At 35.3% G+C, this 20,025-nt stretch overlaps 2 protein-coding genes across 2 annotated transcripts in view; both read left to right on the forward strand.

Annotated features, from left to right (window-relative positions):
* The window catches only part of LOC137405115 (uncharacterized), a 117,437-nt gene extending 106,530 nt beyond the window's left edge, over positions 1 to 10,907 (forward strand). Inside the window, exon 5 of the mRNA XM_068091339.1 lies at positions 10,154 to 10,907. Within this exon, the coding sequence (XP_067947440.1) occupies positions 10,154 to 10,218 (65 nt within the window). The 3' untranslated portion in view covers positions 10,219 to 10,907. The remainder of the gene's footprint in view (positions 1 to 10,153) is intronic.
* Positions 10,908 to 13,289: 2,382 nt separating this feature from the next.
* LOC137404622 (uncharacterized) lies at positions 13,290 to 18,554 on the forward strand. The gene is made up of 4 exons (XM_068090849.1): positions 13,290 to 13,303; positions 14,724 to 14,956; positions 16,756 to 17,031; positions 18,371 to 18,554. Exons 1-4 carry the CDS (start codon positions 13,290 to 13,292, stop codon positions 18,463 to 18,465), a joined length of 618 nt encoding a protein of 205 aa, XP_067946950.1. The 3' UTR covers positions 18,466 to 18,554.
* Positions 18,555 to 20,025: the final 1,471 nt, after the last annotated feature.

A 20,025-nucleotide genomic window follows, 5' to 3' on the forward strand; every position in this document is an offset into this window, starting at 1 on the left:
GGCTCAATTGCATCAATAACAATTAATATGTTCGATGTTTCAATTCGTATCGAAGTCTGTTTTCCAACTCCAATTCTTTGGGTTTTTTGCTAATAACTTTGTTTGTAACACTTTAGAATTAGTAACTGTATCAGACTAATAATAGTTCCTTTGTCAACGCTGTCTTAATACTTCGATGTATGTGGGACAAGGTTTTGCATTTATGATGGGAATGTGCTACTGCATAATTTTTGAGGCTAACTTTTGAGGCTATTTTGATTATACGCGCGCGGTTTCTCTTTATTTGCGCTAGAGGTTTCTAGTCCAAATGGCATTGCCTAAAGTTGTGCTCAACTAAAAAAAATGTTTAAATGCTAATATTGACTATCTCAGCTGTGCAGAAGACGGGTTGAGATCAGAAGACATTTTAGAAGGTATTGAACAGCTAAAAAAATTGAAATCTACAAAAAGTTAACAGATTTTGTTGCATCCAAAAGGGTTAATGTTGCACTTCCCGAAGGAGAGTTAAGCATTTAGGCGACAATCGAATCGCCAGTGAAATGGTTCAATTTATCTTCTTAACATTCCGATGAGGTGTTTGAAAAATATAATGCACCCTTTATTTGAATGTCACCTTAATAGAGTACCACTCCAAGGGATGGATTGAAGAATAGAGCGCCATAATGCTCAAATAAAGGTTTATGGTACAGAAGTTTGTGAATCCACAAGACAAAATATTCTTGGAAGAATAAAAAATGCAAGAATAAATAATGACCAGGAAAATGACACCAGTAATATGATTGGCTAGCTGCCGGTGCTGAAATGTGTTGCATACAAATCAGAATCCAGATAATTGGTGGGGCCAATTGAATTTCTTACGACTTCCTGTATCTTGATAGTTGGTTTAGAAGGGCGATAAAATAATCCCTCATCTCTCGAAGGTAATTGGGACTGGTGCTTTTTAATTGGACGACTGATTTTTAAAGTCATTTTTTATTAATCGTATGCATTTTCATTTTCTACTAGATTTATGAGTTGATTTTGAGAGTCGTGGAAATTTAAGAAGCACGATTGAGGGTGATTGAGCGCATGGCACTTTTACACTTCACAAAATGTAACAGGAAAATAGTGAACTGCAGCGGCTGCTAGTGTAATTTTGCTTTCGAAAAGATCTCATTGGGCCAGAGTATGAGAAGTTTATCTGTTATAGTTTTTTGTTTTTAAACATTTTTCAATGAATATTTTTAACCACAAAGTGCTGAAGCCACGAAAGGTGAACACTAACGCAGCGATGGACTGCTGTACTAACCATTGGCTTGCAGGCACCAATTGTCACGATACAGTTGCTCACAAATGGTTGTTTTTCAAACATCACGCGTGATAAAACAGACTAAAATACAATGGCCATTAGAAGACTTAGAATGCTTAGGCAAAGCCTATCAATGCACTACAGTCATACTTCGACTTACGAGCTTAATGCGTTATGAGACTGAGCTCGTATATCAATTTACTCCCATGTGGGTGCAATTCATTTATATATAGAACAATTAAATATATATTGATTGGCTACCATACTCTAAAAAATGCAAATAAAACACTCAAAACAATATATTGTAACAGAAAGAACATGTTGGTTATTGTCCTAACTTACCACATGCTTTCAAAAAGCAACAAGTCAAAAATAATGCAAGGAAATGTGGTTAATTAAAATGTAAAATTAAATATATGCAATAGCAGCTAACGCTAGCATTTGCCAAGGAGGGAGAGATAAGTTATCCTTTATTACAACAGTTGACTTTGATAAATTTGGATTTTATCCAAGTCTTAAAAGACAAACTTAAAAGTAAACCTAAAAGCAAACTTTCATTTTTAACTTAACGTAATTAAAATTTCTTCGGCGTTCATAGTTTTAAAGTTTCTCGCTGGTTAGCTAATTTTTCTTTTGTTTCGCTCTCACGACCAGCCGGCCGTTTTAAGAGAAACAAACCTATCTAAGGACGTTTGCCTTTGTCGCCCTTTCAACATGTTGCGATTAGGACGAACACAGGTGTCATCACAAAGGGTTAATGCACGACCACTAGCCAACTTGTCCGAATGTCTATTTTTTATAGTGTTGATAAATAGCACCGGCCTTTTCACACAGCATCGTTTCAGTTACGCTGTCACCGGCCAATTTTTTGTCTTTTATCCAAAGCCTAAGCAGTCTCTACATCAGTGGTCGCGAAGATCGCTGCGCCGTTTAGAAACTATGGTTAGTCCTTTTGCAAACTAAATGCCCTGAATATAATCCTTCTGTTTGATAATTGTGGATGTATTTCTGTCATATTACTGAGCTAGCTCAATCACGCATACACATTTCGCATATTTTTCAATAACTTTCTGTTTAATATCAATAATTATTGTTATCATTCGCTTGTTCTTTGCATTATCTTTCATTTTACTGGCAAACTTTTGGTCTACGCACAGTACTCTTAAATCGAAATCTTGAAAATCGCGCACAAAAACATGATACAAAAGTATAACCTGAGCAGTTGAAAAATACAGAGCGATGCTGTTCTCGGAAAACACCTCCACTTGGCAACTGACTCACGTGCTCGTATCTCAAACATGGCTCGTATGTTAGTGCTAAAACGTGCTTAAAAGCTGGCTCGTACTTCAAGTTTCTCGTACGTTGGAACACTCGTAAGTTGAAGTATTACTGTGTTCTAAACACAGAAACATATATGAACTTGGGGGTGGGGAGAGCAATCTAGCGGGCGGATTGCTTGTGAAAGTCTCTCGCCTCGAACAATTTTTGTCACATGGGGTGCTCCTTTTTGTGCCTGATCTAGGGTGACATCGGACGCCCTACCTATCAACGGTAGTTGTCTCACTATATAAGCCTATTGATTGACAAGAGTGGAAAGGCAATCTGAGTTTGCTCATGAATAACAGAGTGCAAATGGCTCAGCGTGAGGTATTTTCTTATCAGCCTTAATTTTTTGCATACCTGCAAAGTTGATGGCTATTGTCACCCAAGTACCTAGCCTGTCTTGACAAGCTGTTGTTTTTCGTAGTTGTCCCCCCGTCGAGCGGCGAGCAACAACAGCTTGTCACAAGACGTACTGCACCTGATGCATCAGCTGCACTTATAAGGAGTTGTTCTCTTCCGTCTACGCGGCTCGGCTGCGATGTTATTCCGGTCGCTCCATTGGTAATCATAACAGATTTCACGCAAAAATTTATGTAGAAAAATTAAGATAAGAACGTTTAACTGGCGACCCCTCTCTGCAGTAAACTTTATTAGAATTTGAGAAGTTAGGCAACAACAGCGACTAAAATTGTCGTTATTTGTGCGCTCAGTCAGTTTTATTTCTATTTTTGTATCAGTCAGTTTTATTTGTTCTTATGAATTTTATTTTAAGTTTACTTTATTCTTAAGTTCTACTAAAGTTTATCACAGAAACTGGTCTTTGGTTAAACGTTGTAATCTTGTTTTTTTTCTACATAAATTTTTGCGTGAAATCCGTTATGATTACCAATGGAGCGACCGACATAACATCGCGGCCAAGCCGCGTAGACGGAAGAGAACAACTCCCTATAAGTGCAGCTGATGCATCAGGTGCAGTACGTCTTGTGACAAGCTGTTGTTGCTCGCCGCTCGACGGGGGGGGGGGGGGGCAACTACGCAAAAACAACAGCTTGTCAAGACAGGCTACCAAGTACCTAAAGCTAGAATGTTTTGCCAACTTTCAGTGAGCCTCTCACACCTTGCCTGTGTCAATACTCAACCAGACACGGAAGTATGTGTACTAATGCTCTGATAGTCTAATACTCCATGAGAGATAAAGCACAGAGAATAACTATGTGCGTAATTAATCTGTAAAGGCTTGTCGCCGCTTGATTAGCACATGCGGCTTAGACTTTCTGGTTAGTAAGTTGAATTCTCAAGTTCAAATCCCAGACAAAATCACCTTATAACCAAACCTCTAATGGTGGCTTTGAATGAAGGCGGCTCTTAAAAATGGACTTCCACAAAATTTAACTAGATTTTCTCAGAAAGTGCTAGCATGATTCTATCGTTTGGGGTTGATGTTTGAGGTGATCTGACTGCCAAGTTGTTTCAAGATTAAAATCAACAAAACTTGATTGCCGGTAAAATGAGACAACTAGCTGCTATAGTTGATATCGGCTATTGAGCTCAAGTTGAATTGTTGCGAGTCTCAATTCTGTCAATCTCTTTGCAATTATAGACGTCATAATCACAGTTTCCCTTGATCTAATCATTTTAACTGCGATCAAGTTTCGTCGATTTTAATCTTGAAACACTCTGGGAGTCAGACAACCTCAAGCATAAAAAATAGAAAAACGTCGATGAAATCTACTAAAACTCTGTGTAAGTCCCTCTTTAACAGATTAGATCTAACCTGCTGAGTAGATTAACCAGAAGATTAGCCTGAGCTTTTATTGCTCTTGTGCCCTCATATAATTTAATCATATATAATATTTTCTGTAATTATTTTTATAACAAATACATATCTTGCATGTAAAACAGACATCATTTACTCATTTCTTCATTGTATGACAGCGAAATCCCTAAACAGCGTGACTGCACACAGTCAGTAAGATATATACAATAAAGACACAATAACCTAACTTGTCATCTCTGTATATAAAGTATACTGAGGGTCACTATGAAATGGACAACACACTAGTATATAAATACACCATAGACAACACATTAGTATATAACTATACCATAGACAACACATTAACATATCACTATACCATAGACAACACATTTACATATCACTATACCATAGACAACACATTAACATATCACTATACCATAGACAACACATTTACATATCACTATACCATAGACAACACATTAACATATCACTATACCATAGACAACACACTAACATACAACTATACCATAGACAACACACTAACATACAACTATACCATAGACAACACACTAACATATCACTATACCATAAACAACACACTAACATATCACTGTTATGAATGAATTAGCTGAGCCTACCATAAAAGAGCATGTATAATATGACAAGTGGTTTTAACCAATAGCTTAGAGTGGCATTGCGCAAGCGCTTTTGAAATTTTGTAAGTCAACCATGAACTTCGCTATTACTTTTAGGAGCTCAACGAAACAATGACAGAGAAAATGGAAGTTTGACAAGTAAGATAAGTATTATTTTATTAGTTCTAGCGATTTATATCTTGTTGTACGTGTTGGATGTACACTAGCCAAACCCGACTTACGTCTATTTTAATAGTCACCGCTCTCTTTTACTTAGGCGGGCAATCTCATGCTCCACTTGTGACTCTAGGAAATTATAAATCTTAAAGAAATATTAAAATTTAGTTATAGAATTTATTATATGCTACATGTTATCACAAAAAATGTTATTATAAACTGAAGCTATTTATAAAACACTTCATAAAATTTTTCAATAATGAAATATGTCCTTTTTTTAGTAATTTAACAAACATCCTAAACTTAAAAAATCAACTGGCATATATATTTATAACAATGCAATCATGAAATTTCACTTTTTGGCAATGATGTTGATGGTAGAAGAACGAAAAAACAGATTTGGAGCCAAAACACTTGTGATGCAACCTCCAAGCTGTGATATGAGGAGTTCGATTTTTTTTACCAAAAACATGGACATGTGAATTTCAATACCAATGCCAAAGATTAGCCAATGTATGAACCCGAATCAAAGGCACTTCAGTTGGCTATCATTTACGTTTTTCCTACAATACATTTTTTTCAGACATTTTAAAATCTTGATTTAAAAATGCATCCCTTTGGTTGCTCAACATGGCAGCTAATTAGAACGTGAAGTTAAAGCAGATTTCTCAAACACAGAAAATGTTTGAGCCGTATTTACATGTCCCGCATTAACTTTTAATTGCTGGTTATAGAATTAAACTAATCGGCTTGTAGAGTGGGCTGGCAACATATTCTTCCTTAACACAAATTGAAGACTTAAAAAAAATGGTCCCTAAAAAGTATCTAATCTTGGAAGTTATCCGCCTGATAGATATTAAATGCAAGCTCTGTTTTTATGAATATGGATTTCGAACAGACAATTCTTAGATGATTTAGTTAAAAAAGCGAGTAATTTTAATATAATATTTAATATAATATTTAATATAATTAGATAGTGTCACAGCTGTTTCTGGTTGATATTCTGCAAAGATCAGGATTCGTTATGCCCATTTTGATGACTTGAAAATGTTGATCAAACCTTTTCTTGTTCTTCCTCATTTATTAATGTCAACATCCTTTCATTTTAGGCTCAAGTGGTAATGCAGAACAAAGCTTCATTGAAGAACCTGAAGAAAGGACCCCATTTAGACCTCTACCCCCAGACGAAGGTAACTAATGCTTTTGAGTTGCTAAAGTATTCTTGGCTATTGCTATCAAAGTAAGATTAATAAATTATTGAGTTTGAGCTTGTACCTAACACTAAAAATAGCTTAAACCATAACTGTCATGTGCAACCTTTATTGTATTTACTAGTTAAATCAGACACGCTGAGTCCGATTTTGTACTCAAAATAAATATTGGTCCACTAACTTTCAGAGTAATGAAGGCTTTTTAATGACGTTTTAATATCGGTCTCGACAACAATGCGATGATAAATACGTGACGCACCTAACTTTTTAGGAACGGAAGTTAGAGATGTTTAGTCCGATTTAGAATAATAGAGATGGGTGTCTCAAAACCCATTACTATCTAAATTCAACCTTCAAAGTAATCTCAGTCTTTTCTGACGGGTAGATAAGCTATTTAACATTGCATATTTAAAAATGGGCTCAAAAAAGCGCGATAACAACGCTAGCTTGGGATAAAATCAGGCTTTTTTGAACCCATTTTTCTTGGCATTCAGCTTATTAAACATCATGTAACAAGCTATGAGCAATTTTAAATAGTTTATCTAAATTTCATAAAGGACTGAGAAGATTTTACAATCTGAATTTAATCAATAATAGATTTTAGGACACCCATTTCTATTATTTTAAATCGGACTAAACATCCCTAACTTCCATTCCTAAAAAGCTAGGTTACGTCAAATTTATGGGCGGAGCTTGTTATGCCGATTGTGTTGGTTTTGAGACGGATATTGAAACGCTTTAAAAAAGCCTTCATGACTGAAAGTTACTGGACCAATTTTTATTTTGAGTACAAAATGGAATCAGCGTGTCTGATTTACCTAGAAAATACGATAAAAGTTGTACATAAAAGTTGTACGTGATAGTTATGGTTTAATCTTGATTGGTCTACCACAAGTGCAAACAAAGTTACCGTATGAATGAGACCGGTGTTTGGCCAATGAAAAATTGATTCCTAATTGACTAGCCTGCCACTTTGAAATTGCATAATTAGTATGTTCAATATGACCATTTACATCTAGTGTAGAGCCCTAAACAATGTGAAGTATTTTCATGTTGCGCATATAATAAACCATTTTATGCAATAACAACAAATGAAAGCAAGCTGCCGCAGATGATTCTGTTGCTGGGATTGGGCAGCACTGCATATTTGCTCATGCTTGGTAAGGTCAATTGCTTAACCATAAGTTAAATGATTTATTGGCCAAGCTGACACAGGCGATGTGATTGTTCACGTTAACGCTGTACTGAACACATTGATTTTGATGTTTGGGAAATGTAATAAAAATAAATTTATGATTTTTAAAATATTGGCCATAAACAAATTCAAATATTTTCTTTTCAGAGTTCATGGTCAATCATGTGAACCGTATACTGATAGCATCGACGAAGCAGCGTGGATACATCGGGAAAGTTTGCAGCAGTCAAACTTTCTCGATATTTCGCCGAGCATCGACGACCGCCTTTTCAATGCGAACCATTTTGGTGATAGTAATTCGCTGCCACCGATAGCTTGATTTATTTATTTCCTTTTATGGTAGTTACTGCAATACTAGTATTTCATTTAAGCAAGCAAAAGCAAAGAGGTTTCTTAGCAAGAGTTTAAAAAGAGAAATGGTAACACTACGTCACAGAGTATTTGCTGGTGCAAACGCGGATGGGTATGTGATTGTGTGAACATTGTTATCATTGACGATCACCGAAGTATTGTTGCATTAACCCTGAAAAATAGCGATATAGTGTGAACCAGCCTTTAGATGCTCGTTGCTCAAATTGGTCTCGCACTTGAAAGGAAAAATTTGCTCGAAATTTTCCTCGTATCTTAAATTCCTTTTATGCTGCGGCACTCGTATGTCAAAGTATAGACTTATTAAGGCTTATTTCTGTTTGAGCACCAGAGTAATATTTTACAAGCTGTATATCATTCATTAAATTGACTCAAATACCAGCATAAGCTAGTATATACTGGCTACTTTTAACAAACATTCATTGCACACAGGAGGAGATAATGCTAGCGTACGGCCGGATGAGTCAGTTGGTCAAGAGGATGAAGTACTGGCACCAAGTGAAGCAACACATGGTTTGTTAATTTTCATTTTAGCCTGAGAAGATTCGTGGTATTAGCTCTTTTCACAAATCATCGGTTTAAAACCTGTTAACGTATGCTCTGTTTTTTTACTAAGGAATTTGAACTGACAACTTTTAGATACTGTAGTTCAAAAAGAGAGCGATTTTAATATAATTAATATATAATTAACATAAAAATACATTGTTGCAGCTGTTTTCAGTAGCAATTTAACATAATCATGGCTTAAAAATGTTAATAAAATCTGGCGCTTTGTCGAAATAACACTCTAATATTGTTCATACACCAATCCATAGTGGTATTCGCTATTGTTATTGCAATAAAAACTTGTGCTGTACTATAATCTTTAAAAAACATTTTTCCGATTCCTCTGACAAAAGAAGATAACGTGGCAATAATGAGTTCCTCCACGCATGTAGAACGTTTTCTAGTTAGCTGAGTAGATAGTCAGCAATATGACTATAACGATCCTGGTTTATTATTTACCTGCAGTAATGCTCATGCGCAAGCATATTGCTAAATTGTTTGATGAAGAAATTACAATTAATTAAATTAAAGTTATCTGTTCTTTAAAAATCTTTGTAGAATTCTTCGACTCTGTCGCTGTAATTTTTTAAATTGATGATACAATAGCAGCTATATGACTCGCTACAATTTTTTCAAAAAACAATTGTGGAAACTAAATTAAATAAAAACTTTTGGTTCACAAAATGAATCAGACAGTAGTTTTCAATAGATTTAATTACCTTCATTGTTTTCTGAACGATCTCATCTACTATTGCAATTTATAGTAGTAGCCTTCAAGTAGCCTTCAAACATTAATAAGCATAGTAAGTAGTTTTTACTATAATAGGAGCCGTGTCTGTTGTTCATCTGTCCGAAGCTACGCTAAGAGCGTTACACAAAAAAATCTGTCGCGTGGAAGTCCAACTTGGAGCATCAGGTTAAAAGACAAGCGCGCTACTGTTGCATCCCTCAAGCCCCATGCTACTTCATGGGACAATTCTACATATAGGGATTACTCATGACAATCTTTCACACTGCAAGGAACTGGCAAATGTACGAGTAATTAGTACACTTGCCAATTAATTACTAGTTACTAGTACTAGTAATTAGTACACTAGTACACTTGTACTAGTTACTAGTACTAGTAATTAGTACACTTACTTGTACTAATTACTAGTACTAGTAACTAGTACAAGTAAGTGTACTAGTGTACTTTGTCGCCTGTCTTTGTTGTTCTGAACCAACCATAGATAAATTGAGCTGGTAGAGATAAATTGAAATAAGGTAAATAATTAAATTAAATTAGGTAAATAAAACAACATGATCGTTAGAAACAACTATGTGAACCAATCACAATTCGATTGATTAGTGATGGTCGGTCACATGTGGATAGATGGGTTTTAATTTTACCGACATAGACCGAGTTGTTAGTGCATATTCGGGCTATCGGGAATGCATTCTCGCCGAGTTTATTTTGGATTTCAAAGTGAAATTGTCTATTGAAGTTAATTGTAAATTAATTAAATCAGCTGTTAAATACTTTATGTTTTTATAAGTAAAAGCTCATTTTATCAGCCTCAGGCCTAGATCTAACCACAGCATTGAACTAGAACTAGAACTTATAGCACTCTGGATTACCATTACATAACACTTGATATTTGATATTTGTAGAAACTGATAGTGAACATTCTACTATAGAAGACATGCTGCCCCATGAAGCAGACAAGCCAGTCTAGGATATCTTCAACTTATTATTACCGTAAAACCACTATTGGAACGCCATGTTGCTCTATTTTCGAAAACTTCTATTGTGGTGGCGTTCAAATAAAGGTGACATTCAATTAAAGGTTTTACGGCATTTTAAAAAATCAAACTATTTTATGACGTCGAATCGTCCACTATGAGATGCACCCAAATGTAGAAATTGAGAAAGTAAGTAAGTCTCATTGGAGACAAACCTGCTGTTGAAATTTATGGAAACACTTGGACACGTTGCAGACTGGAGGTTGACGCCAAACATGACAAGCTATTTGTGTGCTATTAGCACACGAAGGGAAGTAGGCATAGAAGGCTACCAAAGCGACTGGCAGACTTTTGTATAGAATGAATTAACAAGTAATCACATTTGTGATTTATGAGATCAAGAGAATGCGATCACCACTATGAGATTATTTCTTTGTTCTGAGCAAACCCATCTAGCTCACTGTCCTAGCTGATTTCATTTTCATTAAGTGGTGACACGCTATTATTCTATTTAATTGGTCTGCACTTACTCTGTAGTTATTTATTATCATGCTATGGAATATTATGTGGAGTGGTGATATATGTGTTTGATGTTCCATTTCTGGGTTGCTGTCACGCTGTCTTGAATAACGCAGTCCTTTATATATCACACTCAAATATACCTAATAATTTGTCTAACATATCCAATTTCATTTTCATTTCAACTTCAATTGTCTAAATAATAATTTAATATCATAACTCAAATATAATTGACAGTCGACATGTAGCATACATTCATTGAGAGTATTACTTGTAACTGTTTGCAGCTTATTATTAAACAGTTTATTTTAGAGGATTATACTTTAACTTATACACATACCTGCCAACTATCACGCATTGGGCCTGAGAGTTGGCAGGTATGTGTATACCTGACACAGGCGTGAGACTCACACAATTGGACAATTGCCTCATGCCTCGCGGATCTCACGCCTGTGTCACGCAATCAGTGATGAAATGCTACCTTAACTTTCCCTAACTAAGTTATGGTTAGAAAATTTGTGTTTTTCAAGTATAACTATAGTTAGGGTTAAAAAATTTTAGACTTTGCCAATTCTCAATGTAAATTATATTTTACATTTCATTTTACGCTCCATTTCATTGATTCAAGTATACTAATGTCATTATAGCAGACATTCAATGGCCATTCGATATAAAAGCAGCATACAGTCCAATACAGTGATGTAATGGTCATGTAACATGACACGATTGTGACCCTAATTGGTTGTCTACAACAAAGGCTTAGATGAGATTACAGCAAACCAATTGCAGTCAGCATTTTTACTGAAGGACAAAGGTCAAAAGCATTGAATTTCATTATTTTCTCTCAACTTATTTATTACTACAGATGTGCTCATTTCTCATATCATACACATGATTTTAAAGCCCTGTAGGCTTTGGCGACCAGGGCTTAACTCCCCCTCAACCCCCCTTTCCCCGGACCTCACTGGGGGCTTACAGCGCCCCCTAGGCCCCCAGCTGTTCCAACTTCCACTACGTGGTGGTGGACATACCTGCCAACTCTCATGCATTGGGCATGAGACTCACACAATCACCCCAAAGAAAAAATGAAAGTGCGTGATAAATGTGTGAGATTTTTGCCCCAATTTCCACAATTTTATATGTACTATCATTGATACATCAATTGCCCCAAAACCAAATCTCACGCATTGCCCCACTCTTGGGTTGGCAGGTCTGGCGGTGAAGTCGTGTTGCGACTCTTGGTCGCCTACATCCACTTATCTCAACTTTACAGTTATGGTTAGAAGATGGTTAGCACTATATCACTGCACGAAATTGCCCCTTTTATCCAAGCAAACCTGTTTTTGCCCCAATCTTCAAATAGTAATCATATACTTACCACTAATAAACAACTATGTATAAACATATTTGTGGCATTCTCATCTATCAATAACCTCCACCTTCACGACATGTGATTTCCATATGGAGTTATATTATCTTTCGCTGTGGTGTTTTTATTCGCTATGAAAATTTACCACACTTGTCAAATCTTCGCGTTTTCATTGCCCCCAAAATAGACTCTCACTCCTTTCCCCACTCCAAGGTTGGCAGGTCTGCTTATACATTTACACTTAAGAGTTGATTATTATAGTTAAGGACATCCTTACTCCCTTACCTAATTTATTTGTATTAGCTTATTGCCATTGTTTACACCCCTTTATTCGAATTAACACACAAGCAAAATACTAAACATGCGAAGATTATCATCGTTATGGCACCATTTCGAACATGTAAATGTCTCTAATTATAATAGCTATTGAACTATAAAGCCCTGTTACAACGCAAGGTTGAATTGCTAAAGAATATTAACAAAGCACAGCTGCGCCTGCGGTGCGCATGCAGGCACCGCAGGCGCAGCTGTGCTTAGAAACGGCAGCTAATAGAAACGAAACTGCATGCTCCGTAGTTGGTTTTCCAATTAAGTTTGTTACGCCATGTTTATAATGGCTGACGCAAGACTACTGCAATAGTAAGTATCGCTACTAGTTTAAACTGGAATAGTGATTAGTTATTAAGATAGATGACTATGCCAGGCACTCTCACCCGCTGATACGCATCATTTACTCTTAACATGAAATGATTATTTGTTAGCTCGTTAGTATGCTAGTTCTTGTTGACAACTACTCATCAGGTGCTTGATAGCAGGTGAAAGTAGCGCCTGTTCAATTAACAAAAGTAATAACCGTGATAAAAACCGAACACTTGTTTATGGGAATTGTTTTCTGAGCACTTAACCGTGACTAATATGTTTGCAGCTCTTACATTATGACTTGATCATTGTGTTGAAACCAATGATATACAGCCCCCAATGATATACAGCGGGGCTGTATATCAATGATGAAACGACCAATTCGTCTTCAAGCGGCTGTATAAAAGCTATTAGCATTTTGCTTTTGAGCGATACAGCATATAAAGCAACGCCCTGGTCTTGATGACTCTACGAACATTGTTGACATAAATAAATATTTATTTGTAGAGATACAAATTGTTTGTTGATTGAGGGAAGATGAAGACTCTGAGGTTAGTGGATAGAGAAGATTCTGATAGTGGTAGAGAAGACAACTTTGTATGAATTCTTTATATTAATAGTACAATAGTTATGGGATCCTTGAAAGAAAGGCAAATGAATAAATCATAGCTCACAACAGCCTTACAATAAAACATAAAATATATGTAGGCTCTATTAGAGACAAAAATGTCTAAATTGTTGCTGCAAAAACTTATAACACAGAGAGTAGACTGAAGCTACTGAAAGGGTATTCTCAGTATGTTTGCAATCAGCAAAACTACTTCGAAACCAACGGTTAAAATAAACTGCTAGCATTTAGTGTCATAGGCAATCACAGACTGCTAACATTTAGTGTCATAGGCAATCACAGACTGCTAACATTTAGTGTCATGGGCAATCACAGACTGCTAGCATTTAGTATCATGGGCAATCACAGACTGCTAGCATTTAGTGTCATGGGCAATCACAGACTGCTAGCATTTAGTGTCATGGGCAATCACAGACTGCTAGCATTTAGTGTCATAGGCAACCACAGAAAGCGGCCAATCTCCGCAGGCACTAACAGAACACAAGTTAATAAAAGCCCCTAAAGTAAGGCACAATAAAATTCTCGCTCGAAGGCCAACACAAAATATTAAAAAGGCTAAACAAGTGCTTGTCTGTATATATTAGAATGTTTAAATGATAGTCTATTTAAAATGGGTTCATATGCGGTGTATTTAAAGTTGCCATGAACTGATACCTTCTTCACATGTCAGGAATGCAAATGATATTGACTGACCCATATTTGCAGTAGAATAAACCATTCAGCTCAATGTTTAACAGTTAGTTGCTATAGTTATTGACCAGATTAGACTTTTCAAAAACCTTTGTCATTTTCCAATAGGCTATCAATCAGCATACTGATTTCACTGATCAGAGTAAAAGATTGTTGAATGTGTACAGGCAGGCTTTCTCAGGTAACTTTTGACGACTGTAATAATCAATACAAAACAATGCAAACTGATTCTGCATAGCAAATGACAGACAGTTAGTGTGTTGAATCAGCTCTTACAATATGCAATGAGATTTTGCTGGCTGCAGAGGTATTGATTATTCACTGAGTCATATCAAGATGGCGATCTAAAGGTACTTTAATAATCAGTTGCTACACTATAATTTAGAATATATGTATTATACTTGCTAATGTTTGTATCTCTGTTCTTATTAAAAAACATGTTAAAGTCTCATCTTGCTAGCTTGTGATTCACAGTACTAGCAGACGTCAAGCATTTGACGTCTGCTAGTACCACTCAAGGAGTCCAAAATAAGAATTACATTCATTTGTTAATTCCTTAGACCACAATATTAGACCTATAATAACTGATTTGTCTTTAGTAGGTATTTCATCAGATTAGTCTATCTGTATATTGTTTCTCTCTGAGTTTACAGAATTCTGCTAACAATCAGCAGTCTGACTTCACTGATCAGTGGAGAAGAGGAAAGGTGGGTGTGTACAGGAAAGCTTTCTCGGGTAACTTTTGATGACTGTGATAAACTAGGAAGTCAAGGTCAAGGTTGCTACTACTTAAGACATTTCGCTCAATACAGATCTTGTGCAGATATCTGCAATGATGTCATTCACTACTCGCTTGACCAGTCTAGGTGTGATGCATATTGTCCAGGTAAGTTACACCAGCACTTCATTGAGGGTCTGATGTAAGAATTTGCATACTGTATACCAGGTTAAAGGAGTGATTATGCTGGCTTCACAATAGGACCAAAACATTAAAATATGTCAATTAAAATATACAATATATGCATAAATAGAAATTTCTATTAATTTAAAATAAGCAACTAAACTCAGTCATACCTCAACATACGAGCTTAATGCCTTCTTCGACTACCTAAGCTTTTATGCCAATTTACTTGTGTCTTAGGGCACAATTTTATATATAAAATAACTAAATACAAATTAATCTGTTACCATACTATGAAAAAACCACATAAAACAGGATATTACAGTGGAAAAACATGATTTTAACTGATGTAAATCAGTCCCTACTCTAACATAGTAATAAATACCTATTTAGTTGTTAAAATCTGTAATAAAATGTAACATTACTATGCACTGTAAAGCTTCACTTTCGAGACGAATATAGTGACTAACGATGGTCTGAGAGAAACTTGACAGCCATGCGTTGAGTACACTAAACTTTTGTGACCCTACATGACAGAAACTTTGAATTAAAATTTAACTGAACTTAGCTTACTAAACACACACTTAGAGCAAAGTTTTAATCTTTTTCTAAACTTACTCACATTTGGTCATCTTATTTTTATATTATTTGTTTTCAGTTTAGCGTTTTTGGCTTCGCATTCACTATAATATTTAGCTAAATTTTTAAAAGTTTCTTTAACTGATTCAAGGAAAAAGATCGAGCGATGCTGTTCTTGAAAGTGGCCTCTCGCATATTTGGCCATATAGTGGTCATATATTTGGCCATATAGTGGTCATATATTTGGCCATATAGTGGTCATCGAGAACCGTCTGGTATCTTAAAGATTACTCGTATTTCAAAGAAGAAACTTGCTCAAAACGCTGCTCATATCTTGATTTTCTCGTATGTTGGGGAACTAGTATGTGTAGGTATGACCGTCTGCGCTATTTACATTTAGATAGGTGAAACATCAAAAAATCTAATACAAGTTTGCTTAGTTTGCAATGTATATTCATCTAAAAATTTATTTTATTTTAAACAATTATTGGTTTACTTAAAAAATTTAAAATATAATTAATTGACCATGCTAATCAATATGACAAATTATCAGAGTGTGCATTATGCAAAAATAGGAGTTACTTACTCTTGTTGTTATATTAGAAAAGACAACTCTCAGATTGGCTATTCGGTTGCTGTTCACTGGTTGATGCTATATTTGCGTGTAATTGTAAAACTTATATTTGAATGCCATGGTGCTGTATTTTTCAATCCTACTCTTATAGTGGAGTTTTACTAGTGATGATGTTTAAATACATATAGAGGGTGGTGCTGTATTTTTCAACTAGCTTGTCAGAGTTTTGGGAAAAATTAACCCTTTTATGGGAGAAGCGATGGTAATTATTCTGCATATTCGTATATTCTGCACCCTCTTTTGGACGGAGAGACACTAATGTAATTGACCTCAGCATATTTGCTCAACTGTTTTTCATATATACATAAAATATCGAATTAAACAAGGAACAAATTTGAGTGAAATTTATTAACCGGATACAGTTATTAATTATTTCGATGGTGGATTTGGTTTTGGTGGTGTATTTCTCAACCCTTCTTTTATAGTATCGTTCTATTAGAGGTGGCATTCAAATAAATGTAGCGTTCAAATAGAGGTTTTACTGTGATGAATGTTTTAAATAACAGAACTCTGATTGCAAAAACTTCTCTAAAAATCTATCGTAATAGTAGCAAGTTCATTCCATTTTCAGATTATCTTAGAAATAATTGCAAAGTACTGATTCCCTCACAACAAACTACCATGGCTACCCACCCACCCTCTACCACTGCATCCACACCTACTACAACATCCACAGATGATTCGGAAGTATTGTTACTTGCTCTTTGTTTGGTTGCTGCTGCTTTGGTCGCTGCCACTGTGTCAATCATCGTTAGATTCAAAGGAACCATCACGATTAGTCGTCATCAAAACCAAGATATAGAACAGACAATCGGAAAAGATGAAAATGCTTGCATCATTCAATACAGTATGTATATTCTTCCCCTGATAGGGTTCTAACAAGTGTGAAGGGTGTTTTAATAGCCTTTTTCTGACTTCATGGTGGCTAATCAAAAGTTGCCATGGCTATGAAAACATCTAACTGTTAAAGACTTGTGAAAAATGTTTAACCAAGATAACATCAATTTACTGAAAAGTTCAAACTGGTTCATATGATTTGAATGCAAATTGCTGACTTGAAAGCGCTAGAACTTTAAGTAGACTCGAGTGCACTGGAACTTGAAGTTGTGAGCTTAAAATAATGACTTGACTATGAAACAATCAACAGTTTAATTAATGACATACTGGCAGTCCCGTATGCTGTGCGAGATCATCACGTGTAATAACTATGTGCACAGTTATTCCTTGATAATCCACCATGCCGAATATTGGAGTTTAATTCCATGCGATGCATTTTGTTCCTTGCGCTCTAAGCGTGTCTTTGGGCAGAGGGACGAATGAACACAGCCCTTATTATAGTAAAGATTTAAAAAGAGTAAACTGCTAAAAAGTGATTTCTACAGAAATTTGAATGTCAAGTTAATGCATCCATGTAGGCAACACGCTGTCTTTAGCATATTACCACTCTTATATGTTGGAAAAAAATATAGCTTTCAGCAGGATTACAACTCATGACATTTAGTTTGTGAGATTGATAACCTAACACCTGCGCTATTCAACAATCTTGCTGCTTGTCTGAATAATTGTGCCCATGGCTATTACATCTAATAATTTATCACGGCGCACTGAACTGCCAGGGTACTAGTAGTACATCAAATGAGATACTGTATATTTCGGAAGATCCGGAAGCTTCCGAATCGCATAAAATTGCTTTAGATCAGCACTTTCTCTCATTTCTTCTAGCTGGCCCCGTGGGTGCAGAAAATCTATCACGGGTCCTTCAAAGCCTTAAAATGTGTTTTCACAAAAACTTTGCTATTTCTTGTGGTTGGGATCACTAGGTCGGGCACAAGCTGAAATCTGTTATGTCAGTTCAAACCATATTACATTCATTACATTCGTTGTGAAGTTAAGAGATAAAAGGCAAAGGTTTTTATTTTGTAGAAGATATTATTCCTATTTGAAATGTATTCAAAGTTAAGAAGTTTAAAGAATTAGTTGTATTATTTTTAGCTATTTTGTTAGTATAAAAACTAGCTGACACGCTGTGGCAGCATCGTGGAACAAATTTACACTTATAAAGGATTCATTGGATAGATTCACTCTTTTTGATTTGCTTCTAACAATAAATTACAGAAATCACTTACTACTCATCTTTGCAGTTTCTTTTTCAAAATTAGTTATTATAGTATTCTAATGTTGAACAGGTATTGAAGCCACCAATGAAGAACAGCTGGACAACTGCTTGAATGAAACCAAAGTTCCATTGTCAATCATCTTACCACCGCCTTACAGTACTTGATCAAAGATGAACATACACAAAATTTTGGTATATTTTATCACACAAAGTATCGGCATTTTTCTATCATTTGCGATTGTTTTTGATGTTTGAAGTGGTCTGACTGCTAGGATGTTTTAAAACTAAAATCAACAAAATTTGATCATAATTAAAACACGCAGAGGAAAAGCATGTGCGAAATGACACCACTTGTTTCTATCATTGCAATAGTTAATACTGGCTAGTGTGTTCAAGTCACAATGTTCCAGATATCTCTAAAACAAAACTGTTTGAAATTTAAAATTAATTTACTAAACTAATTTAAAATAAAAAAATGATAAGTTAATAATATGTTGGCAAAATAAGATAGTGATTTGTTAACAGCATCAATTTACTACCTTGCAGTGCCATAACTAAAAACTAGCCTCTAACAGTTCCCATCTTTGCCGATAAAAATAATACGAAGTAAAAAACTGGAAGAAAACTTTAACTAGCGACGTTCTTAGAAAGGTTACGGTAATAACGCACTTATCTATCATGATCTTTTGTTATTCTTATCATGTCAATGAATATCATTCATTGAAAGTTCATTGACTAGCATTCCAAGTGTGTGTAATGATTGCTATCAACATTGTCCAATATTGTTGTTCATATCTCTTTGTAAATAATTCTCTGTCGATTTATATATATATATACAAATGTACAATATATATATATATTGTACATTGGTATATATATATTTATACCAATTATATTATATTTATTATTAAATTATATATATATATATATATATATATATATATATATATTTATTGTACATTTGTAAAACCAATCAATTCTTAATACTGCATGCTGCTGATGCGTATTTTACATGTATTAATCATTTCATAAAGGTGTACGTACATGTACTTTGAAATGACTGTTCCACAGGGAATATATATTAAGCATAACATGATATTCTATCTCTTATGTTATAATTTAAAAGTGCCCTACCTAAACTGATCATGAAAATGCTTTGTCTAGAGTTCCAAAAAGATAATTTTATTGGTCAACTACCCCCAAATGTAACAGCTAAGTCAAAGGATAATTCTATTGGTCAACTACCCCAAATGTCACAGCTAAGTCAAAGGATAAATCTATTGGTGAATTACCTACAAGCATCGCAGCAAAGTCAAAGGATAATTCTATTGGTCAGCTACATACAAGTGCCACAGCCAAGTCATAGTGAGCATGGATGCTAAACACTGATCTGGTACTAGTAATATAACCCAATTTTTACTATAATAAAAACACTCCGTCTGTCTGGAAAAACGCTAACAGCATTAGGAAAAAAGATTGCCATGCTCAAGAATTGACCTTTGATATACTATTTTGTATTCTGGCACACTACTAACTGTGCCTCCGGACAACCTTACCAAAATGAAAAATAATTGTACACATAGTTATCACAGCTGATGATCTCTCAGGGTACACAGGACTGTAGGTGTACTAGTGTGTATAAAACTATAATGACTTGAGTAAGCTGGCCTTAATAGGCAAACAAGTGCATGTAATCCATGATTCGGTAGGCACCAAATCAATGAT

Source organism: Watersipora subatra, chromosome 9, assembly GCF_963576615.1.
Source record: "Watersipora subatra chromosome 9, tzWatSuba1.1, whole genome shotgun sequence".
NCBI lineage: Eukaryota > Metazoa > Bryozoa > Gymnolaemata > Cheilostomatida > Watersiporidae > Watersipora > Watersipora subatra.

Excerpts from the sequence above, each read along its gene's own strand:
- LOC137404622 (XM_068090849.1), top strand. Across the intron at positions 14,957-16,755 it reads GTGTGATGCATATTGTCCAG|ATTATCTTAGAAATAATTGC; the intron begins GTAAGTTACACC and ends TTCCATTTTCAG. Across the intron at positions 17,032-18,370 it reads TGCTTGCATCATTCAATACA|GTATTGAAGCCACCAATGAA; the intron begins GTATGTATATTC and ends AATGTTGAACAG.